The following is a 25,908-nucleotide window of genomic DNA, read 5'->3' on the forward strand; positions in this document are numbered from 1 at the left end:
TTTGTACTCGCCAGTTGCAAAAGCAAGAAGATTGAATGAGTTTGCAAGATTACCTTGAATAGAAGTTGAAAGAATAGGTCTTGGTTTCTTGCTGCAGATAACGATTAGAAGAGAAACTAATTGGGGAGTGCATAATATAGAGGGAGGGTATTAAAAGATATGGGAGAGATTTAGGAAGTGGGGAGGAAACGGTTTTAACGTGGGTTAAGGCGGTCGAATTCTAATTCTTCTTCTTTTCTTTTTTTATTAATTTGAATTTGTTTGGTATTTATTTACAGATCACGGAGGAGAAAAGTCTCATCACGGAGGAGGAAAATCTCTGCAGAATCTTTAATTAAAAAATTTGGATTAATGCAGCCCGGTGACCAAGTCAACAGGGAGAAGATTTAGTTAAATTAGTTTAATTCGCGGTCCCTTTGTATTTTATTTAAACTGTGCAGCCACAATTTATTTAGCATGGACTGAGTTTTTATATCACTTATTCAATTTTTTCGATCCAACTCGCAGATTGAGGCCAATATATTTATTCCTCACGGAAAGGAATTATTTTAAATCCGCTCAGTAATTTATTTCACAAATCCCCAGTCTAGCCACAATTCCACTCAACAATTAATTCACGGACTTCGCAATATTAATAGCATTAAATGCAAGTACTTTAGGGTTTAAAAATTAGGTTTAGAAAAATGGGGCGTTACAGTCCTCGCTTCTGGTCCTAACCTATATAGTTCAATTCATATTTAACATGTTAATCAAGTCAATCCATACATAACTCATTCATAAAGTCAAAAGGAGATTAATTAACCATTAATTATTAACTACTCTAGTTTCAATTCCGTTGTGTTTAGATCGTGCATTTTGTGTTTGGAACCTGAGTTTGGATATTTCCACCGCCGATCCTTTATGAAATGGAGTTTTTAGTTCTTGCTGTGTTAGATCTGTGGATTTCAATTATGATGACCCTGATGCGTTTAGTTTCAGCTCTCTTTTTATTTTCACGTTGGTAGTTTTGTGCTTTCAGCTAGTTGGGTGCATGAAAATAGAGTAGATTGTCTAGATCTGTCTTATTTACGTTGGATCTCATACGGATCTGTGTTGAGTCTGTTTTATTTCAAGTTAATATTCATGCTCTGTTCAAATATGTTGTTTGATGTTCGCTTTTAGTTTCTTGGAGAAGAAGAAGATGGTAGTTAGTTAAACTGCATGTTTCTGTCACCTTTTCTAGTTTTCACAGCTTTTTGGAGTGCGCGCATTTGTGTCAGTGGTCCCAACATGCTTTTTGCTTTTCGCTTTATCAGTCTAGTTGATCAGTTGGTTATTTACTTCCATCATATTCTTATTTAACTTGATAAGTTTAGTTTTATAAGTTGAGTCGTTTATTTTCTTAGCTAAATCTTAACCCCCAAAAGCGTGGCAGTAGCCAAAACCCCCCAAAATGTCTCAATCTCAATTCCATTCGCAACCATTCCTGTGCGATTCGACCCGTACTTCCCTCTACTAAGACGATAGTAGTGCGGGTTAAGGTCTTGAAAGGCATCCCAAATTTCAATCTGGAGCACAAACAGCCATCAGTAGCTGTGCTTAGCTTGAGCCATCCGTTCTTAGACTTGACCAAGCGGTATATGCTATACGTGTTTAATTTTGATTGTGTTTCAGAGGGTTATAAAGGATTAGCTTAAAAGGCAGGCTTTTCAAATGGCGTCGTTGCCGGGGATGGATGACGTTTTATGTGCTTGTGTTTGAGACACTAGTGTAAATAGTTTATTTACTTTGTTATTTCTTATTTCTTGTAGTTGCTGTACCTTGGCCCGAATCGTGGACGCTGGAACAATACCGGGAACTGGAGAGACTCCGAGGGAAATTGGAAGATAAGAACAGCATTCGTTCCCGTTGTCACCAGGTCCGGGTTGAACACAGGAGGTCCATCATTTTCTACCTCTGAAGGGGAGGAAGATATACCCCCATTTGTTACGCCGCTAAAGGCTAGATCCAATAGTTACTTTCTGCCCACTAAATTATTAACAAAAGTCCTAAACCATTAACAACATGTAAACATTTTTGGGTTGGTGTTTGTTTTTGATACCTAGAGGCTAGATCCCTGGTATAGATGTTTTTACTTTTTAACTTTTCTTTACTTTTGGTGTTGGTTTGGGTGAGTTTTGTTCTTGTGGTTTGTGAGGCTTATTTCTCTTTGTTTACCTAGCTTGAGCATTTTTCTTTTCATCAAAAATAAAATAAAATTAAGAACAGCTATTGAAATTTGATCAATATCTTATTTTAATGCAAATAAAATGTCAACCATCACATTGCATCCTTTTAGGAGTTGTCAATTGGCGGCGCATGCCCAGGCCTTTCTAGACTCAGGCCCATGACTAAAGTAGGCTAGATTGGGCTGCATTTTCTTTCTATAAGTTTAGACTCAACCTAGCTCAAGCTAGGTTGGGTAAGCCATAAATTAAATTATTGTTTTATCAGTTTTTTTTAAATGTATTTTTTAATGTTTTTTTAATAAATTGTAGTACTCTAAATTAAAAAAAAATTATGTGAGAATTAAATCATCTATATTCCTATAATTTTCTAATTTTAATTGTATTTCGTATATATTTATTAGATAATTTTTTAATCACGTTAAATATTACTCCATTCGTCCCATAAGAATAGACACTTTTGGTACGACATAGGTTGATGCAAAATTGGTAAAATATGAGAAACATTGAGAGAGAAAGTGATGGAACAATAAAGTCACCAAATATAGAAGTGGACTATTTATATGAGATAGATGGAACATTAATATGTATATTCAAATTTATCTTCCTATAATTATTTGAAAAAAAAATCAATTGCAAAGAGATTTTGAATAATATATAAATAATTTGAGTGAATAAAATTTAAAAAATATTAAAATTAAAGTACAAATAATTAAAATAGTAGTATTAGTAGTAGTAGTAGTAGTAGTTGTAGTAGTATAGAGTTAGTTGTTGTGGGTAATATTTGAGTCTGTATTGGATTGGATTAGGTTAGTTTGGTCCGTACTATGTTACCAAGTATTCATGCTTACCCATCCCTACTAAATGAGCTTTTTAATGAATAATTAAACCGCCAACTGTTTGGTTTCCAAGATAAAATAATAACAAAATATAACCTAGGACTGAGTTGTGAGATTATTTTAGTCGTAGGGGTTAGCTATGACTAATTATCTCATGATCCATCTAGGATTGAGTTGTGGGGTTGAATCTCATGAACCAAACACACTACAAATTTAATCTCGGATACAATCTTGCAAACCGAACAGAGCATAACCACAACCAAGATCTATAAATAGCCCTATAAAATGGAAACTATACCATAACCAAAACCAAGCTGATTTGAGTTTTCCTACAAGAAGAGAGCTACCTAGGTTTTTATTCATAAAATTGAGTTGTGTAAGCATGAAGCTCCCTTTGATTGATTTGAGCAACCTAGGAGAAAATGATTCTCCAAGGTGGGAATCAACCAAAACCCAAATTCGAGAAGCCCTTCAAGAATATGAGTGTTTTGAAGCTACATTCAATAACATTATTCCTCTTGAGTTGAGGAAATAATGTTATTGAATGTAGCTTCAAAACACCCATGTGCGCCGCCAATCGACAACTCCTAAAAGGATGTAATGTGATGGTTGACATTTTAGTTGCATTAAAATAAGATATTGATCAAATTTCAATAGTTGTTCTTATTTAATTTTTGATAAAAAGAAAAATCTATGATTTGAACGGTGGAGTCTTTGCTTGCTGTATTAGAGGCTGGATAACTGATCAACTAATTTTCCAATTAAATAAAAATATAGTATTATTCTTGGGTTCAGCTTGCATGTGCCCGTGTAATTTTCATCTCATGTGGTCCAATGTAGAATTTTGCAGCTTAAATGGTGGTGTTGTGATTCCATTGATTGTGGCATCAATATTGGAACATTATAATTTGTGATCAAATTGTTTCATGATTAATTGTTTCATGTTTATAATGTTTCTAATTTCATTTAACTAATTTATTGTCCCATATATATCAATGTTAAAAAATATCTTAATCCATGTATCCATATATATGGGTGTGATACTAGTTTAAAAGTTAAAATAGAGTTATACATATAGGAGAAGGTTTTTCAAATTAATTGTTCCATCTGTCTCATCTATACATATATAAAAGGCGAGTTTTGACCTTAATTTTGAATATTTATAGAGTTTTGGGTATGAATTTGAATATTTATAAGTTTTGTGCTTACATTTTTTTTTCTCCGTTAAAATACCTTTAAATGATGTAATTTATTGATTTATACTAATGTGGTATCTAATTAAATCAATGACCTAGAAATTATGTAACCGATGTAAATATATTGAGTATTTGAATGTGGGTGGTAGTGTCAAAACATCACCCACGATCACTCAACAAATTTAATGTGATTTATATTAATGATAAAAATATATTTAAATGTGGGTTGCAATTACAAAACGTACCCACAACTACTCAACAAATTTAATGTGATTTACACTAATGATATGTTTTGGAAAATAAATTACAATGAATCCTTTCAATGAAAAGAGAAATTTCGGCGTTTATATATTGGCTTTCAATACTGAAATCTGAGCTAGATTCAAACATGGCAAAAAGCAGGATAATAACCGTCTCCACGATGCAATTTTCTTGCACCGATGATGTTCTTACTAATGTCAAAATATGTGAATCCTCTTCTATTGGAATATTATTTTTCTGCATTTCGTAATTGTTTTTGCTCCTCTGTATTCCATGCTCTAAGGAATGGTTGAGATTTTAGAGGAATTTTAATATGTTGTCACGACCACAACTCCCTAGTACTAGTGACTGTAGTTATTTCGCGACTAAACACAAATTAATAAGTCATGGAGCAACGTAAGTGAAAAAGCAACTCAAAATAATGGTTTCAAAGGCGAATGGGTATATAGTCAAAATGAAATCAGAGTATCGACTAAGTTCATAAATCTCTCGAACATAATTCTACTTTGCAGCGGAAGAGTCTAAGACAAAATAATATGTATGAAGACATACTACTTTGGGCTACCTACTACTTATTAATAGTCTTTTCCCAACCCCTTCGCCTCCTCGTCCACGCTCAACCTGCACGTTAGAAAAGAAACATGCAGGGCTGAGTATTTGATATACTCAGTGGGCACAGTGCCAAAATAATTTCCATTTAGTTTGTCAGCCACAGTTGAGTGATCACGGGGTTTTTATTAAAAAGGCCCGAGTCACTAAATTCCTTTCATTTCATAAATTCTATTGCGCAATCACATACCTTAAATACCATATCTGATATTGATGTGAACCGGGAATGTGGCCACATTCCACGACGGTCACTGGACCAGCCAACTCCTATGTTAGCTCACGGTCCCCTCATGTGTACACTAGTCCGAGTAGGGTTTGCGGCGCTACTGGGACCCGAATTCGATTTAACTTAATTGGCACAACCAAGCAGATAGGTAATCATAAAAGCAAAACATGGCATGACAAACATACTTGAGAAAAGATTCACATTTTCATACTAAAATCATGTTTTGTAAAGAATGCCCACCTCAAAGGCTATCTCTTAGCCCACAAACTCCTTGACTTGATTTTAGATGACGCGCGAAGACGCCCTTTTAGTAACATAAAAATAATACTCAATTAGGCTTAAGGAGCCAATTGAACTCAAACGTGAATGCATCCTAAGTGCGTGATCATTTTATTCTTTTTCTTTACTTCCTTCATTCATAAAAGTCTTTAAGCGTTACCTCCTATGTAAAATTGTTTAAGCATAGAAATTTTCCGAAGTCTATTCATCTGCTCGGAATTAATTAGCGTACCACTTCTTAACATCAAATATTTGAGCAACTTAGAGGAGGCCATGATTTAATTTAAATTCTTAACACATACTTCCAATTTTCTTTAAAAGGCGGCCCAACTGATACTTCCTCAAATTAATTCCTTTTGGCCCAAGGTGTAAATGGAAATGGACGGTGAGGATTGATTTGTGTATTAATTTATATCTAAAATAATTTGTGTTAGCTTCAATAAAGAATTACCATTTTTATACATGTTAGAAACTAGAAAATAAGAGATGAAACTTCTTTTTTCTACTTTGAAGAATAAATCGAAGGCAACAATGAAATTTTCTTTGCTTAAAATTGTTTAATTCATTAAAAAAAATTCTCGATGACCTAGTCAAGAGAAATCGACGCTTGAATACACTAGTCAAAGGGATAGAACTTTTGAATTTGAGTGAAAGTAATGCCACTGAATATTTCACATTTCGATCTCATACTTTGCATTCAGTCACAGCAGGAGATGTTGTTACATACACAATAATTTATTATTCTTGAATTATAATATTTTAATATTAATATTTCCATGTTGAAACTTTGTATAATAGTATAGTTTTATCATCTTTCAACCACCATTATATGGGCTTAAATTAAACTAAAATATCGCAGTCTTCTAAACGTTATATGCTGCATTCTTATCGAGGAACATGTGTCAAAAAGACTTCAACGACGTCCCTTAATGATGTATCATGTGTCAAAAAGACTTCAACGACTTCAACGACGTCCCTTACTCCTACGCAGTCATTTTGTTATTCAAGGTCTGCTGCTATAAATCCAACATTTATTTTTCACAAGCATGGTCAATTTTATAGTACTCCTCGGACCATCCCCACACATCTAAAAATAAACGTATTTCACGCTTGGTTAAAGAAAATTATTCCTTTCAATTTATTGCACTTCCAAATTTTCAACACATAATAGGAAGCAATTTTTTTCCAACACATATTGTTTTATAAAGGGATATCGGTCTCCAAAATCATCGAAATTAGGCCAAGACTTAGTGTTTCCCAATAACTTAAAAAATGGTCTAAAATATAACAAACTTTACACTTAATTTGTTTGTTAGTACTACTATTTCCCATGGCAGGTCAATCACCATATCCAACCAACTTCCGCGCATTTTTTTTATCTTACTTGGCACTTACTAAATCATTGTGATTTTCAACGTAGCTTTTCAACGTATATCTAAAATATTATAAACACTTCACGGTTGCCCACGTATAATAAGATTTTTTCTGAAAATATCATATTTGTGCCGAGTTGTGAAATAACAATAAAATGTAAAGTTTGTGATAATTTAGACAATTTTTAATGTTCTTGGGAAAAACTAATACTTGGAAAGTTTCATGATATTGTATGTCAAGATCACTTCAATTTAGAATATAAACAAAACAAAACACATAATGAAAAATGGAGGGAGACACGCAGATTGTATCGAAAGACTACCTGAAGGGTTTGATAAAGGAATCAGATTTTATTCTGAAAACCTCATAAATCAAACGGAATATTCACAACAGTGCCTTTTTGGTGAAGGAAAAGGGAAAACACGGACCTCACCGCGGGGCAAAAGAGTCAATATAATTGCGCTTCACCGGGGGTAAAATTAGGGTTGGCCCGATTTGTTTGACTCCTAATTCAACACTTCATTGATTATTTTATAATATAGATAACTAAAAAAAATAACTTTTAATTTTATATTAAATATATAAATTATATACTAAATTTTATTAATATAATAATAGATAAAATAAATTGGAAACTTCAAATTCACTAAGAAAAACATTTAAAATTCTAAAATATGCTTTGAAATTTCTTGATGTTTATGTTTTATTTTGCATAAATCTCAATAGTATTTAATCGTGTTTATGTTTGAATTTAAGCATATATCTCAAATTCAATATTATTAAATGTTTTACATTTTATAAATATAACTAATTTTCAACATTATTTGATTGATCACATGTTAAATTTATCGGTAGCAAACCGATTAACCCGTTGGGCTAGCCCGAAACCCGAGTTTTTAGGGTTAGGGTTGAACTTCTATAACCTGAAAAAAACCACTACTTGATTAGCCTGCACCTGAGTGACCCATAACTCGGGCAAGGTTGGCCTGAAACCGGCTGGGCCGACCCGATTGACATCCCTACCAGAGACGTCTATGGAAGTTAAAATTCAGAAATCTCGTATTTTGACTAAGTTTTATAATAAATATATTAAATAGAAAATGAAATAATGAGAGCCATGAATAGTGAAGGGAAGAGATAAATAAGAAATGGAGGATTGGAGGTGCTACCTGTTTAAATTAATAACAATACATCAAATTCATGATCATATATTTATAATTCATGATTATAGCTTTATTTAAGTCCTTCCTTGTTTCCGTTGGTAAAAACAGAATTACTCACGAGTAACCACCACCAACAGCTTCCCTACGTTGCGACCGGAGTATAAGCCAAAGAGAGCCCCAGGCGCGCTTTCAATGCCTTCGGCTGTGTCTTCGACGTATGTGATCCTCTCTTCCTTGATTAGAGGCACAACCATCTCCAGGAACTTGGAGTAGAGATGGTAGTGGTCGCTAGTGAAAAATCCGTCCATACGGACCCGTTTTACTATTGCGTTAATCAAGTTGTAGATGCCTTCGGGCTGCTCAAGGCTGTTGTATTGGGAGATCATCCCACAAAGCGCAACACGGCCGTTGAGTCTCATGTTGTTTAGCACCGCTTCGAGCATCTTCCCTCCCATGTTGTCAAAGTAGATGTCGATGCCATCGGGGAAGTACCTAATTAACAACAACACAAATTTGTGAGTATTATCTACATAACGATAAATTGCCGGAAAAACTATAAAATTTGGTCCAATTCTTTCAAAAAACTAACCAAAAAAATTATATATTTGGATTTGTTATCCACAGTCGTGGGATGATTGTGAACTGATCCATACTTGGTGGTTTTCTCAGCTGATTTACCAAACTTCGCGGTTTTTTGCTAGTTTTTATGAAATTTGTCATGAATACAAAAGGATTCTTTTGTTATATAAGATCATAAATATGTGTATTATGTGTTAAATTACTAACTATTCTTCAATGTTAAATAAGTATACACATTTTTATAGCAATGATAGAACCTCTTCAACGCTGCATTATAGTCTTGCTCTTCTTTGTAGTTGAATGCTTCGTCAAACCCGAATTTGTTCTTCAAGAGATCGACCTTCATCAATGCAAAAGCCGACTTGTTCATCAAATGTGAAACATAAACTTGCCACAGAAGAAAAATAGCACATAAATCGACAACCAATCTAGCCAACAATCTAATAAGTTTTCGATAAGCCATTAGATTCTGACCTTTTCTTTGCTCCTCGCACTCCCAACAACGTAACACCCTGCGATCTTTGTAAACTGACCAACGAGCTGACCAACAGCTCCGGATGCAGCAGAGACAAACACAGTTTCCCCCTTTTTGGGAGAGCAAAACTTGAAAAAACCAACATAAAGGCATGCCTAAAATGATAACGCGAAACACGTTGATTTTCAGTCTCAAGTTAGTACATCTCCTACTGTTGTTTTTCAGAAACTATCAAGATAAACGCTACAAATCCGACATTTCCCAATCTATTAATTCAAGCATATATAGTTCATCAACAACTCGTTTTCGTTAACAGTTTAACTACATACATAACTTCTGCAGAATCACAAACAACTAGTTCTAGATCAGACAAATAGCACTAGGAAGCAGGAATCAAGCGTGAAATTTGAAGTCGATAATCACAAGGGGCTCGAGAAACTCACCAAGAATCCATGTATAATAAGAGAGGGGCAAATCTTTATCTTGAACCTTAAACAATTGGTTTGGATCTTTAATAAAGCTATACTCCTCCCAGCCAGTAAACCCCCAAACTAGCTCGCCCGTCTTGAAATTTGGATGAGACGAATCCAGTACTTTCGACACTCCAAATCCATAAATAGGCTGTCACCAGAAAAAGGTCAACAAACACAAAAAAGATGCAACCAACATTGCATCAATGGAAAGATAACATTTTTTATTTCTTTCCCCAAAATCTCAAACTATTCATCAAACAAGACCTCTGCAGAAACATCAAAAAGACATAACAAACATTTTATCCCCAAAATCTCAAACTATTCATCAAACGAAAAAAATACTATTGTTATATTCCAATAAGATCGTCTACACAATATTGTATTATAAGTCTATTTTTTTAATAAAATAAAAAATTAAGGGCCCCAATTTAAATCAAGACATGTACAACAAATTCTATTCCAACCAGAAGAAAAATTAATTTCAACAACAAAAATTTCACTTAAAAAAACTAAACTTACAGAATCCAGCATGAAAGAAGGTAAATCGAGCTCTTGATTCTTCATGAGGGCAAGAATAAAAGGATCGATGGATAAGTAGAGATTCTTCACCAAAACAGCGCCGTCGCAACCGCTGGGAATTTTGAGCTGAATTTTGGAAGTTCTCAGCGACATATCGGATTCTTTCACAGATGTTTTGACATAGTTGCTGAGTATCACTTGCATGTTGCTAATTTCCTCACCCATTTTGACGTTGATTCTGGTGGAATTCTGGTTTTCAGCTTCATTGTTTTATATCTGAAAATCCCTAGAAAAGCTCTAGGCTAATGGAGTAGAAGTTTTGGGTTGTGTGTAGTAGCAGCGCCTCTGCTAGGTGAGAATCATAGGGAGCTATAATTTTCTATGGAGGGACATCTTTTTTTTATATTATTTTAGATCCGTGAACTTTAAAAATATAACTTGAGGTCCATCAACCGTGAGTTAATATCAATCGAAGTACTTTTTTACTATTTTCAAGTTTTTTGGATGAAAATACCCTCAATCATATTTTTAATTAACTTATCACATACTCATATGGTTTTTGTAAATGATAATAAATAGCTAAAGTGGACATATGATAAAGTAAGAGAGAGAATAACGTAGAAGAGAGTCTTATCTACATTATTCTCTATCTTACTTTACCCATTATTCATTAATTATTTATTACTCCCTCCGTCCATGAAACGTTTTCCAGTTTTTCCATTTTGGTCCGTCCGTGAAATGTTGTCCACTTTGCTATTATTTTACTTTTTTGGTAAATGGTTCTCATATTCCACTAACTCATTACACTCACATTCTATTATAAATTCAATATATAAATATGGGACCTACATTCCACTAACTTCTTTCACTCACTTTTCTTTACATTTCTCAAAACACGTGTCGAGTCAAACATGGACAACATTTTGCGGACGGAGGAAGTATCATTTGTTCAAAAACGAGTGCAGAAAATGAAATGTGACAAAATTTCAGGGACGGAGGGAGTAGTAAAAATATGTATAAAAAAATATGGGTATGTGATAAGTTTATTAAAAATATGTACCCGGTATTGAGGGTATTTTCATCAAAAAAACTTGAAAATAGTAAAAAAATATTTCGATTGATATTAACTCATAGTTGACAGACTTCAAATGATATTTTTAAAGTTCACGGATCTAAAATGATACAATGACAAAGTTCGTGGACTAAAAAAAAATTCCTTCTACTCTATAATTGGCGGGGTTATTTTCTTCAGCAACCATTTAATTAAAAAACAAATATTAACACCTAAAGCCCCTAACCAGCCGCAATTCTCCAACACTGAACACTTGAAAAAAGATCCAATTACGTGGGCCCACCAGGCCATATAAGGGAAACTGAACGAGTCTCAGTTTGTATTTTCTTTTATGACTTTAGGTTATGGATGGCAAAATTTATTGTATTTATAGGTCATTAGGTATTAAGTTCACTACATTTGACTAATTCACGCACAACATTTGTAAAGTTGTTTTCAATACTTTAAAAAGATTTCAGTAATTCATTTAAAAAGTCGCCAAAATATTCTTACCTCTTCTTTTGTGGTTGGGCGTGACGAGTTGTGGTATTGAGCCTTCGACGTTTAACACTTTAGCCAATTAATACAAGGATAGATTTTGACTCCAAAAGACTCTTGGGTCCAGAGCGGAAAGAAACTGAGGCTCTGATACCAAACTGTCACGACCGCCCTTTAGGGTTAATAAATACGGGCGATCGTGATTAAAAGAACTTAATAAACAGACGAAGGAAACTAGGGTTTCAGTAAAGAGTTTGACCAATAATTAATATTTAATAAAAAGGGGCCAAGAGTTTGACATTATCCAAATAATTAGGTTCAAAGCTAAAAGATTGACGAGTAAAAACAATGTCTCAGCGGAAGCGTCCAAGAGAAAGAGTGACGTCATGTGTGGAGACACAACGACACTCGCAGTACACAACTAACCAAACCATGCTTCAATTTTAAATTGCTCAACACCACCAATTGCTCGTCGCCGCTCAACCTGCACATAGGGAAAACACATGCAGGGCTGAGTACTTAATATACTCAGTGGGCTTATGCCGAAAACATTTGATGAAAGTTATGTCATCCATACCACAGTGAACTCGAGTTTTACATTTAGAAAAGAAATAGCATCGAGTATCACAAAACAATTTCATAGACTGGCCAGTCAAAACAATCTCCCCACTTTCTCAACAATCATTCAATCACATCCTCTGTCCATAGTGCGACGAAGGTGTGGCCACACTATTCACCCACGAGACCGACCGACTAGCAAGGACGGCTCTCGATCCCACCTGTGTACACTAGCCTGATAGGGTTTGCGGCCTTGCGGCCCTACTCAGACCCGAATTCGTTTAACATAGCCCTATAGCCTAATGGAGCGAACTCACAAACTAGGCATCAGGCAACAATCTCAACATAGCCCTATAGCCTAATGGAGCGAACTCACAAACTAGGCATCAGGCGACAATCTTATCATCAAAATAAACATGGCATGACATTACAATTTAAACCACCTTTATTCCACCATAATCATACTTTTGAAAATGTAAAAGAGTTTAGCAAAAGAAAGCCCACCTCAACTGCTTAATTCTCAAGTACTTTCTTCCCCTTGGTATCACGATTCACTTGCGAGAATTCACCTTTAGAATTTTGATAATACATAAATCAACACACTTTTCAAATAAATAAAATGCATGCATCCTATGTCTCCAATTATTTTCTCGATCAAGATTATAAACTTTCTTAATTAGAAACTTAGGTACTTCGATTAACTCCGAGCGATCAAGCACCAACAAATCGCATAAAAGACAGGCATAAACCAATTAAATAAACCAATTAAATTAAATGGGGCAAAAGGGAGTAAGAAAAACGAACTAAAATACTCCATCGTACACGTACACATATACTCTTATCCCTTTCTACTTTAGTATAAAATACTAATGGTATTAGATGAATAAAACAATTTAGAAACACATATTCCCATTCAACACTATACGTGTACACGTATACTCTTCCACCACTATTTTAAAACCATCATCAATTATTAAAGTAATATATATATATATATATATATATATATATATATATATATAAATTCCAATGCTTCTTCCCCTTTTTGACAAACACAAATACGGTCTCAAATTCAAACTTTGGAAAAACGTCTTCAACTAATAATAAAAAAATGTTTTACAGTAATGAAATCAACACTTCTTTTTTCCAGATCCGTCGTTCTCCCTTTCTCTCTCAATCCCCCTTTTCTTCTTCCCCAAATTTAAACTCAAGCAGAAACGAATGAAACAAAGATAAAACCCCAATTGACGGACACTCTCTTCTCGCGCCATCGTCTCCACGAGCAGCCGCTCCATCATCGTTTCCAGCTCCACGACCAGAGTTGTCCGATGGTTTGGCATATCCGTTTCCATTCCCGAAACAGCCCCGATTTACCCCGAAGCTAAGTTCTTACTTGATTCCGATTCGTTAAATGTTCAATCTTTTATTCGGTTTTGTTTTTATTACCAGATTATTAGATTGTTACGGAGCTTATGAGATGCACAAAATTGAGGCTATTGTAGAGGGGAATTGATGTACCTTTGGGGAGAAGAAATTGCCTAGTAGCAAAAGAAATTGGATTCACGGCAAGTTTTGCTTTTCCTCTCAAACTGTGATGCCAAGCAATTGTGTCACGAGTAAATAAATTGCGATTTTGAACTCGCCAGTTGCAAAAGCAAGAAGATTGAATGAGTTTGAAGATTACCTTGAATAGAAGTTGAAAGAATAGGTCTTGGTTTCTTGCTGCAGAGAACGATTAGAAGAGAAACTAATTGGGGAGTGCATAATATAGAGGGAGGGTATTAAAACATATGGGAGAGATTTAGGAAGTGGGGAGGAAACGGTTTTAACGTGGGTTAAGGCGATGGAATTCTAATTCTTCTTCTTTTCTTTTTTTATTAATTTGAATTTGTTTGGTATTTATTTACAGATCACGGAGGAGAAAAGTCTCATCACGGAGGAGGAAAATCTCTGCAGAATCTTTAATTAAAAAATTTGGATTAATGCAGCTCGGTGACCAAGTCAACAGGGAGAAGATTTAGTTAAATTAGTTTAATTCGCAGTCCCTTTGTATTTTATTTAAATTGTGCAACCACAATTTATTTATCATGGACTGAGTTTTTATATCACTTATTCAATTTTTTCGATCCAACTCGCAGATTGAGGCCAATATATTTATTCCTCACGGAAAGGAATTATTTTAAATCCGCTCAGTAATTTATTTCGCAAATCCCCAGTCTAGCCACAATTCCACTCAACAATTAATTCACGGACTTCGCAATATTAATAGCATTAAATGCAAGTACTTTAGGGTTCAAAAATTAGGTTTAGAAAAACGGGGCGTTACATCCTACCAACCTTAACAGAAATTTCGTCCCGAAATTTGTTACCCTCAAGTAAAGAGTTCTGGGTACAATTCCATCATCTTGACCTCATTCTCTCACGTGGCTTCTCCATGCCCATGATTTTTCCAAAGTACTTCAACACAAGCAACATGTTTATTTCTCACATTCTGGATCTTTCGGTCCAAAATAGATTGGGGTCTCACCTCGTAGCTCAAGTCTGGATTCAAGGCGACTTCTTCGTATTGGATCACGTGTTTCGGGTCGAACACGTATTTCCGTAACTGTGACACATGGAAAACGGTGTGCAAATTCCCAAGGTTTGGTGATAGCGTCAATCGGTATGCAAAAGGGCCCACTCCTTCAAGAATTTCGTAAGGCCCAATAAATCACGGCTTCAATTTGCCCTTGACGCCAAAACGTGTTGTCCCTTTTGACGAGGATACCTTCAGGAAAACTTTATCGCCAGCTTGGAGTTGTAGGGCAGTTCGTCGGACATTCGCGTATGGTTTCTGTCTGTCTTGAACTTCTTTTATCCTTTCACGAATTTGCCGAACGATTCCCACCATCTCTTCAACTGCTTCGGGTCCAAGTATTCTTCTCTCGCCAACTTTGTCCCAGTAGAGTGGCGATCTACACTTTTTCCCGTAATGCCTCATACGGCGCCATGTTTATCGTTGTATGAAAACTGTTGTTGTAGGTGAACTCAATCAATGGTAGTGCTACCTCCCAGCTTCCTCCTCGGTTGAGTACCACGGCTCTCAACATATCCTCGAGAGTTTGGCTCGTTCTTTCGGACTGCTCATCGGTTTGCGGGTGAAACGTTGTGCTGAAGTTCAATTTAGTTCCAAGCTCTTTCTGTAGACTTATCCAAAATCTTGAGGTGAATTTTAAGTGCGCACTCTTGGTAAGTCGATCTATAATTACCCAATTAGTGGTGTTTCCTCTCAGAGTCCTCGACAATCCCGTCACGAAATCCATGGCGATGTGCTCCCATTTCCACTCAGGGATCTCCAGTGATTGTAACTTCCCATACGGTCGTTGATGTAGAGCCTTCACTTGCTGGCAGACTAAACATCTCTCAACAAATGACGTTATATCCCTCTTCATACCATTCCATCAAAAGGACTTCTTCAGATCTTGATACATTTTCGTATTCCTAGGTTGGCGGTGTAAGGAGTCTCATGTGCTTCACTCATAACTTCGTTTTTGAGTTCCTCGTTATTCGGTATGCATAGTCTTCCTTCGAAAGTAAGGGCATTGTCACCTTCTTCGCTAAAATTCCCAGATTCGCCAGTTCGCACCTCTACACGAATCTCCTCTAATTTCGCATACATCCGTTGTGCTTCAATAACCCTCTACCTTAGATCAGGTTCAACAACTAAGGTGGCGATTCGGGCTTCCTCTGTTCCAAGTGCCCTCACAACTTCCAAACGCATCTTGCTGAACTCGCGAATCAGGCTTTCCTCTTTGGTGAGAAAAGTAGCCAGTTGGGAATGGTCCTTCCGGTTCAAAGCATCTGCCACTACATTTGCTTTGTCGGGGTGGTAGTTGATGCCACAATCGTAGTCTTTCACCAACTCGAGTCATCTTCGTTGCCGCATGTTCAAATCTTTCTGCTCGAAGAAATACTTTAGGCTTTTGTGGTCCGTAAAGATCTCACATCGAACTCCGTAGAGATGATGTCTCCAAATCTTTAAGGCGTGTACTACCGCTGCTAACTCCAAGTCGTGGGTTGGATAGTTCAACTCGTGTGGCCTCAATTGTCGTGACGCGTAAGCAATCACTTTGCTGTTTTGCATCAACACACATCCAAGTCCCACCTTCGAAGCTTTAGTGTATACCACGTAGTTCACTCCAGGCCCTGGCTCGGCTAGAATCGGTGCACTAGTTAGCTTCTCCTTCAACAATTAGAAACTTGCCTCATACTCCGGGGTCCAATTGACTTTTGCCCCCTTCTTGAGTTGTTGGTTCATGGGTCTCGCTATCTTGGAGAATACATCTATAAACCCTCGGTAGTATCCTGCCAAGCCTAGGAAACTCCGAATCTCGTTTGGTGTTGAAGGTGCTTTCCATTGTTGTACCGCCTTAACCTTGGCGGGGTCCACTCGAATTCCTTCTGCCGACACAAAGTGACCAAGGAAGTTCACTTCCTTAAGCCAAAACTCACACTTGCTGAATTTGGCATATAGTTTCTCACTCCTCAACGGCTCCAAAGTGATTCGCAGGTGTTCCTCGTGTTCCTTCTCATCCTTCGAGTAGACGAGTACATCATCTATGAAGACCAAAACGAATTTATCCAAATATGGATGAAATACTCGATTCATTAAATCCATGAATACTGCAGGTGCATTCGTCAATCCAAACGGCATTACCACAAACTCATAGTGACCATATCTTGTGCGAAAAGCAGTCTTCGGTATGTCCTCTCTTCGGACTCTCAATTGATGGTATCCGGACCTTAAGTCCATCTTTGAGAACACACCGACTCCTCGAAGTTGATCGAATAGGTCACCTATCCTCGGCAGTGGATATTAGTTCTTGAGGTCATTTTGTTCAACTCTCTATAGTCAATACACATTCTCATCGACCCATCTTTCTTCTTCACAAAAAGCACAGTCGCGCCCCACGGTGAAACACTGAGTCTAATGAAACCCAAGTCCATGAGTTCATGAAGTTGTATCTTGAGTTCCTCCAACTCTTTAGGCGCAATTCGATATGGGGCCTTGAACACCGGTGTCGACCCTGGCTCTAGGTCGATTATGAACTCCAATTGTCGATCTGGCGGTGGGCCATGCAAAGCTTCAGGAAAAAAAATGTCTGGAAATTCTCGTACCACGGCAACATCCTCCACTTTCCTTTCTTCTTTTCCATCTCCTTGTAGATAGACCAGATAGACAGGACGCCCTTTCCTCAACATCGTAGTGGCTTGGAATACGGAGATGATAGACGTTTTTCTGTTCATCGTGATTCCATGATACACGATTGGTTCCTTTCCAGGGGCTTGTAATGATATTTGTCTCTCCTTGCAACGAATAGTAGCAAAATTGGCAGTTAACCAATCCATTTCCAAGATTATATTGATATTCCACATTGCCATGACTTGTAGGTTGTGCGTGACTAGCTTAAGTTCTCCCATAAAAATTTCTACATTCGAGCATGTTCGAGAAATCTCTATTACCCCTCCCACTGGTGAGGTCACCATCATCTTATGCTCAGATTTATTAGCAGGCACACATAGTTCTGATATGAAAGGATGCGATGCGCCCGTATCAAACAATACAACAATAGATGTATCGAGGAGTTTGCCCATACATGCCAAGTTTCCGTTTTCGTGACTCCCTTGTTCAGTCTTGGGTTGTTTAGAAATCAACGCATATGCTCTAAGGAGGGAAGTCTTGGGTGGTGAAGTTGTTGTTGTCGCGAAGGTTGATCACGATTCACCCTTGGTTCCGCTAGTGGTGCCCTCGGCTGCTGACGGAATCCTTGATTGTTCTGCCTTGACCCCATCCCCACATTCTTGCTCGGACACTCTTTAGGGAAGTGGCCATTTCCTCCACAATCAAAGCACTTAGTAGTGTTCTGCATTCTACACTCTCTGAAATGGTACTTGGAGCACACATTGCATTGTGGTGGTCTAGGTCGGAAGTCACCCCTCTAGTTAGAGAAATTTTGTCTGCCCCCATACTGTGGTCGGTTTTGGGTAGGCTGGTACCTCTTTTTTTCATAGTGGGTCCTATTCCCATCCCACTTTCTCTTCTCTCGAGAATAATGTGGTGGAGGCAGTGCCAGTGTAGTGTTTCACATCGCCCTCTCCTTGGGCATAGTTGCCTCAACATCTAGTGCGAGGGCCAACGCTTCCGCGTATGTAAGTCTCCCACGACTAGCTAATGCCATCTTTATCTCATGCCTTAGACCCTCACGGAACTTATCAGTTAGCTTCTCGTCGGTGTCAACTTGTTCAGGTGCATACCGAGTCATATCGCAGAGTGCGGTCATATTCAGTCACCGACATAAGCCCTTGGGTTAAGTTGTAAAACTCAGCTGCATTTGCCTTTCAGTAGCTCTTTGGTACGTACTTGTTATATATCGCCTCCTTAAAGTTCTCCCAAGTCATTCTACCCACTTGATCTCGTGGTGTGGTCTTCATCTTGGTATCCCACCAGAAGTCAGCTGACCTTGTCAATTGGTAAGTCACACAAGTCATTCGTTCCGCATCGTTGCACATCAAAATCGTGAAAATACGCTCCAATTCGCGTATCCAACTCTCAGCCCTTTTCCGGCTCTCCCATTCCATCGAAGACGGGTGGTTTTTGTTTTAAGAACATCTTCACAATTTCTCGGTCTACTGGAGGCGGAGGAGGTGGTGGTGATGGTGCTTGCACGCGTTTCTCTTTTCGATTGTTTCCCATTTTAGTTGGCCACTTGTTGGATGATTTTCTCTCATCGACGACCTTCGTTCCTATAACATAATCTATCAGGGTGCTCGTATTTTCATTCCAATACTATCGTACAACGATGATCTTATGCGACGACCTTAATATTCCGACTCTCAGTTGTTATCCGTATATCCATTGATCAACCACTTACATAAATTCTGAGCTGCAAAACGTGATCATTTGATGTACACGGCTTCTCTCAGCTTTTTGTTTCTCAAGACCTAATATCTAGGTATGGCACAACGTTTGATTATTCTGCCATTCGCTGCAACTAAGCATAGATGCAAAAATATTCGACTCCTTGAGTTGTTGGTGTATCATTTGTATGTGTCTCTTGAAACTTATTCCTCATATGTGTTTGCAGAGATCGAGCCATTGTCCTTCTTGAGAGTCTTGTATCAAGAATTTAGAAATCTATTTAACAGTCTTACTTGGACCAGAACGGATTTCAACATGAGGAGTACTATTGAAATTGCCCTTGATTAGAATGGCTCCAAAAATGACTCAAGAGGAACAAGAATGAGTCACTACTTTCATTAAAAGGAAACAGTGATGCATCACTTGCAAATTGCTGGTCAATCAAAAGTTTTAAATGCACGAAAAGAATATCATTGTCAAGGAGCTTCATAGAAAGAAATTTTTGATAATCCAAGTAAGTACTGTCAATTAAATTCATCCATTCTAGCTACAAATGTGGCACTACGTCATTTCCCGAAGATAATAGAGGCGTTCTCGAAAACTCTAAATTCTAACTCAAGATTCTTGGTGTCGTTACAGCAATTAACTGTCCTTGAAGGTCATATCTTCATATTGTTTTTGGCACGCCCTAGCGGTCATTCACTTGGTAATAACCCTCTCGGCCTTAACGTGTCATAAGTGTTGTCATATTTGTAACGCGTCGTCGCATTAACATGTTATACACGATTGCATTCACTTTATTTGATTACAGGCACAATTTATTGTCGTTGTAATGATACATCACCTAACATTTCTTCTTGTCTTGATCTCGTTAGAAACTTCCTTTCTTTTTGTTCTTATCATCCAGGGAAAACAATAGGCAGCTATAATAGTCCGTCTAGGTCGAAATATATGTTTTCGTTTGTCCCATCACACAGGAAAGTGATATTGTAGTTATCAATTTACAACTATGTTCGAGCACGTTCAGCCTAGCATACTTCTTAGGCACTCTATGTTTTACAGACATAGTTCATCGTCTCATACTTCAACATATATTCGATCGTTGCTTAATTCAAGCTTCATATGGATTCTACATTTGCAACAAAGTTCAAAATTTCACATTTCACTTTCATAATGATTTTATACGATACCTCGTACTTCATCAATCATGAATTATCACATAAAACGTATTGCGCAGTCAAACATGTTTATCCATATAAACCATTTAGCATTCCATGGCATTTCATCCAGCATATATTAAAATTTAAAATAGTAACTCAATCTATCCATCATCCATGGAATCACATTTCATAAATCATACAGTTCATGGACATCTGTATCACAATCACAAAATTGCAACTATGCACTCATCATGCTTTGTATTCACAGTTTCATAATCATGCAATTTCGACCACATAGGCATAAAAATGAATTTCCGCTCAAGTAATCAACATGTATGTCATTTAAGTTAAATTCGCAGTTCAAATATGTAATAACAAGTCTCCGCCTCAAGCATGTGATTATATTCACACTTCAATATCCATAACATTCACCTTCAATCACATTCTCCCACAGTGTCTCACGTCTCGTATGACCACAATTTTTTCCAAAATCCATAGCATTTACTTTAAATTACCTATAGACCTCAAAATTGTCATTTTCACAAGGAACCATTTTTCCATCGAATTTCAAAGATTTCAGTAATTCATTTAAAAAGTCGCCAAAATATTCTTACATCTTCTTTTGTGGTTGGGCGTGACGAGTTGTGGTGTTGAGCCTTCGACGTTTAACACTTTAGCCAATTAATACAAGGATAGATTTTGACTCCAAAAGACTCTTGGGTCCAGAGCGGAAAGAAACTGAGGCTCTGATACCAAACTGTCACGACCGCCCTTTAGGGTTAATAAATACGGGCGATCGTGATTAAAAGAACTTAATAAACAGACGAAGGAAACTAGGGTTTCAGTAAAGAGTTTGACCAATAATTAATATTTAATAAAAAGGGGCCAAGAGTTTGACATTATCCAAATAATTAGGTTCAAAGCTAAAAGATTGACGAGTAAAAACAATGTCTCAGCGGAAGCGTCCAAGAGAAAGAGTGACGTCATGTGTGGAGACACAACGACACTAGCAGTACACAACTAACCAAACCATGCTTCAATTTTAAATTTCTCAACACCACCAATTGCTCGTCGCCGCTTAACCTGCACATAGGGAAAACACATGCAGGGCTGAGTACTTAATATACTCAGTGGGCTTATGCCGAAAACATTTGATGAAAGTTATGTCATCCATACCACAGTGAACTCGAGTTTTACATTTAGAAAAGAAATAGCATCGAGTATCACAAAACAATTTCATAGACTGGTCAGTCAAAACAATCTCCCCACTTTCTCAACAATCATTCAATCACATCCTCTGTCCATAGTGCGACGAAAGTGTGGCCACACTATTCCGCCCACGAGACCGGCCGACTAGCAAGGACGGCTCACGATCCCACCTGTGTACACTATCCTGATAGGGTTTGCGGCCCTACTCACCCAAATTCGTTTAAGATAGCCCTATAGCCTAATGGAGCGAACTCACAAACTAGGCATCAGGCAACAATCTCAACATAGCCCTATAGCCTAATGGAGCAAACTCACAAACTAGGCATCAGGCGACAATCTCATCATCAAAATAAACATGGCATGACATAACAATTTAAACCACCCTTATTCCACCATAATCATACTTTTGAAAGTGTAAAAGAGTTTAGCAAAAGAAAGCCCACCTCGACTGCTTAATTCTCAAGTACTTTCTTCCCCTTGGTATCACGATTCACTTGCGAGAATTCACCTTTAGAATTTTGATTATACATAAATCAACACACTTTTCAAATAAATAAAATGCATGCATCCTATGTCTCCAATTATTTTCTCGATCATGATTATAAACTTTCTTAATTAGAAACTTAGGTACTTCGATTAACTCCGAGCGATCAAGCACCAACAAATCGCATAAAAGACAGGCATAAACCAATTAAATAAACCAATTAAATTAAATGGGGCAAAAGGGAGTAAGAAAAACAAACTAAAATACTCCATCGTACACGTACACATATACTCTTATCCCTTTCTACTTTAGTATAAAATACTAATGGTATTAGATGAATAAAACAATTTAGAAACACATATTCCCATTCAACACTATACGTGTACACGTATACTCTTCCACCACTATTTTAAAACCATCATCAATTATTAAAGTAATATATATATATAAAAATTCCAATGCTTCTTCCCCTTTTTGACAAACACAAATACGGTCTCAAATTCAAACTTTGGATAAACGTCTTCAACTAATAATAAAAAAATTTTTTACAGTAATGAAATCAACACTTCTTCTTTCCAGATCTGTCGTTCTCCCTTTCTCTCTCAATCCCCCTTTTCTTCTTCCCCAAATTTAAACTCAAGCAGAAACGAGTGAAACAAAGATAAAACCCCAATTGACGGACACTCTCTTCTCGCGCCATCGTCTCCACGAGCAGCCGCTCCATCATCGTTTCCAGCGCCGCGACCAGAGTTGTCCGATGGTTTGGCATATCTGTTTCCATTCCCGAAACAGCCCCGATTTACCCCGAAGCTAAGTTCTTACTTGATTCCGATTCGTTAAATGTTCAATCTTTTATTCGGTTTTGTTTTTATTACCAGATTATTAGATTGGTTACGGAGCTTATGAGATGCACAAAATTGAGGCTATTGTAGAGGGGAATGGATGTACCTTTGGGGAGAAGAAATTGCCTAGCAGCAAAAGAAATTTGATTCACGGCAAGTTTTGCTTTTCCTCTCAAACTGCGATGCCAAGCAATTGTGTCACGAGTAAATAAATTGCGATTTTGTACTCGCCAGTTGCAAAAGCAAGAAGATTGAATGAGTTTGCAAGATTACCTTGAATAGAAGTTGAAAGAATAGGTCTTGGTTTCTTGCTACAGAGAACGATTAGAAGAGAAACTAATTGGGGAGTGCATAATATAGAGGGAGGGTATTAAAAGATATGGGAGAGAAGTGGGGAGGAAACGGTTTTAACGTGGGTTAAGGCGGTGGAATTCTAATTCTTCTTCTTTTCTTTTTTATTAATTTGAATTTGTTTAGTATTTATTTACAGATCACGGAGGAGAAAAGTCTCATCACGGAGGAGGAAAATCTCTGCAGAATCTTTAATTAAAAAATTTGGATTAATGCAGCTCGGTGACCAAGTCAACAGGGAGATGATTTAGTTAAATTAGTTTAATTCGCGGTCCCTTTGTATTTTATTTAAATTGTGCAGCCACAATTTATTTATCATGGACTGAGTTTTTATATCACTTATTCAATTTTTTCGATCCAACTCGCAGATTGAGGCCAATATATTTATTCCTCACGGAAAGGAATTATTTTAAATCCGCTTAGTAATTTATTTCACAAATCCCCAGTCTAGCCACAATTCCACTCAACAATTAATTCATGGACTTTGCAATATTAATAGCATTAAATGCAAGTACTTTAGGGTTCAAAAATTAGGTTTAGAAAAATGGGGCGTTACAGTCCTCGCTTCTGGTCCTAACCTATATAGTTCAATTCATATTTAACATGTTAATCAAGTCAATCCATATTTAACTCATTCATAAAGTCAAAAGGAGATTAATTAACAATTAATTATTAACTACTCTAGTTTCAATTCCGTTGTGTTTAGATCGTGCATTTTGTGTTTGGAACCTGAGTTTGGATATTTCCACCGCCGATCCTTTATGAAATGGAGTTTTTAGTTCTTGTTGTGTTAGATCTGTGGATTTCAATTATGATGACCCTGATGCGTTTAGTTTCAGCTCTCTTTTTGTTTTCACGTTGGTAGTTTTGTGCTTTCAGCTAGTTGGGTGCATGAAAATAGAGTAGATTATCTAGATCTGTCTTATTTACGTTGGATCTCATACGGATCTGTGTTGAGTCTGTTTTATTTCATGTTAATGTTCATGCTCTGTTCAAATCTGTTGTTTGATGTTCGCTTTTAGTTTCTTGGAGAAGAAGAAGATGGTAGTTAGTTAAACTGCATGTTTCTGTCACCTTTTCTAGTTTTCACAGCTTTTTGGAGTGCGCGCATTTGTGTCAGTGGTCCCAACATGCTTTTTGCTTTTCGCTTTATCAGTCTAGTTGATCAGTTGGTTATTTACTTCCATCATGTTCTTATTTAACTTGATAAGTTTAGTTTTATAAGTTGAGTCGTTTATTTTCTTAGGTAAATCTTAACCCCCAAAAGCGTGGCAGCAGCCAAAACCCCCCAAAATGTCTCAATCTCAATTCCATTCGCAACCATTCCTGTGCGATTCGACCCGTACTTCCCTCTACTAAGACGATAGTAGTGCGGGTTAAGGTCTTGAAAGACATCCCAAATTTCAATCTGGAGCACAAACAGCCATCAGTAGCTGTGCTTAGCTTGAGCCATCCGTTCTTAGACTTGACCAAGCGGTATATGCTATACGTGTTTAATTTTGATTGTGTTTCAGAGGGTTATAAAGGATTAGCTTAAAAGGCAGGCTTTTCAAATGGCGTCGTTGCCGGGGATGGATGACGTTTTATGTGCTTGTGTTTGAGACACTAGTGTAAATAGTTTATTTACTTTGTTATTTCTTATTTCTTGTAGTTGCTGTACCTGGGCCCGAATCGTGGACGCTGGAACAATACCGGGAACTGGAGAGACTCCGAGGGAAATTGGAAGATAAGAACAGCATTCGTTCCCGTTGTCACCAGGTCCGGGTTGAACACAGGAGGTCCATCATTTTCTACCTCTGAAGGGGAGGAAGATATACCCCCATTTGTTACGCCGCTAAAGGCTAGATCCAATAGTTACTTTCTGCCCACTAAATTATTAACAAAAGTCCTAAACCATTAACAACATGTAAACATTTTTGGGTTGGTGTTTGTTTTTGATACCTAGAGGCTAGATCCCTGGTATAGATGTTTTTAGTTTTTAACTTTTCTTTACTTTTGGTGTTGGTTTGGGTGAGTTTTGTTCTTGTGGTTTGTGAGGCTTATTTCTCTTTGTTTACCTAGCTTGAGCATTTTTCTTTTCATCAAAAATAAAATAAAATTAAGAACAGCTATTGAAATTTGATCAATATCTTATTTTAATGCAAATAAAATGTCAACCATCACATTGCATCCTTTTAGGAGTTATCAATTGGCGGCGCATGCCCAGGCCTTTCTAGACTCAGGCCCATGACTAAAGTAGGCTAGATTGGGCTGCATTTTCTTTCTATAAGTTTAGACTCAACCTAGCTCAAGCTAGGTTGGGTAACCTATAAATTAAATTATTGTTTTATCAGTTTTTTTTAAATGTATTTTTGAATGTTTTTTAATAAATTGTAGTACTCTAAATTAAAAAAAAAATTTATGTGAGAATTAAATCATCTATATTCCTATAATTTTCTAATTTTAATTGTATTTCGTATATATTTATTAGATAATTTTTTAATCACGTTAAATATTACTCCCTTCGTCCCATAAGAATAGACACTTTTGGTACGACATAGGTTGATGCAAAATTGGTAAAATATGAGAAACATTGAGAGAGAAAGTGATGGAACAATAAAGTCACCAAATATAGAAGTGGACTATTTATATGAGATAGATGGGACATTAAATATGTCTAT

General features: G+C 36.9%; 1 protein-coding gene and 3 long non-coding RNA genes across 5 annotated transcripts; 2 read left to right on the top strand and 2 right to left on the bottom strand.

Annotated features, from left to right (window-relative positions):
• Positions 1-1,010: 1,010 nt before the first annotated feature.
• Positions 1,011-2,261, top strand: LOC121788441. Its single transcript, XR_006047744.1, has 2 exons — positions 1,011-1,615; positions 1,791-2,261. It is a non-coding gene; the product is annotated as an uncharacterized LOC121788441 (long non-coding RNA).
• Positions 2,262-8,110: 5,849 nt separating this feature from the next.
• Positions 8,111-12,829, bottom strand: LOC121788439 ((+)-pulegone reductase-like). Of its 2 annotated transcripts, XM_042187115.1 has the most exons (6): positions 12,809-12,829; positions 10,198-10,435; positions 9,649-9,826; positions 9,205-9,360; positions 8,988-9,070; positions 8,111-8,643 (listed from the first exon to the last, which is right to left on the bottom strand). In XM_042187115.1, the coding sequence occupies exons 2-5, from the start codon at positions 10,420-10,422 to the stop codon at positions 9,039-9,041; spliced, it is 591 nt and encodes a 196-aa protein (XP_042043049.1). In that variant the 5' UTR covers positions 10,423-10,435; positions 12,809-12,829; the 3' UTR covers positions 8,111-8,643; positions 8,988-9,038. The 2 variants fall into 2 exon arrangements, with proteins under 2 accessions (XP_042043049.1, XP_042043048.1); XM_042187114.1 differs by lacking the exon at positions 12,809-12,829 and having other exon boundaries at positions 10,198-10,486.
• Positions 12,830-22,031: 9,202 nt separating this feature from the next.
• Positions 22,032-23,260, bottom strand: LOC121788444. The gene is made up of 3 exons (XR_006047747.1): positions 23,171-23,260; positions 23,004-23,074; positions 22,032-22,079 (listed from the first exon to the last, which is right to left on the bottom strand). It is a non-coding gene; the product is annotated as an uncharacterized LOC121788444 (long non-coding RNA).
• Positions 23,261-23,977: 717 nt separating this feature from the next.
• LOC121788442 lies at positions 23,978-25,370 on the top strand. The gene is made up of 2 exons (XR_006047745.1): positions 23,978-24,724; positions 24,900-25,370. It is a non-coding gene; the product is annotated as an uncharacterized LOC121788442 (long non-coding RNA).
• The last annotated feature ends 538 nt before the right edge of the window (positions 25,371-25,908 follow it).

Source organism: Salvia splendens, unplaced genomic scaffold (genome assembly GCF_004379255.2).
Source record: "Salvia splendens isolate huo1 unplaced genomic scaffold, SspV2 ctg1045, whole genome shotgun sequence".
Lineage (NCBI taxonomy): Eukaryota > Viridiplantae > Streptophyta > Magnoliopsida > Lamiales > Lamiaceae > Salvia > Salvia splendens.

What these genes read in the sequence shown, in the direction of transcription:
- LOC121788439 (XM_042187115.1), bottom strand. Translation starts at nt 10,422, where the DNA reads ATGGGTGAGGAAATTAGCAACATGCAAGTGATACTCAGCAACTATGTC. An exon ending in TTATTATACATGGATTCTTG is followed by an intron (nt 9,361 to 9,648) that starts GTGAGTTTCTCG and finishes TTATCATTTTAG; the next exon opens with GCATGCCTTTATGTTGGTTT. An exon ending in GTGCGAGGAGCAAAGAAAAG is followed by an intron (nt 9,071 to 9,204) that starts GTCAGAATCTAA and finishes GCATTGATGAAG; the next exon opens with GTCGATCTCTTGAAGAACAA.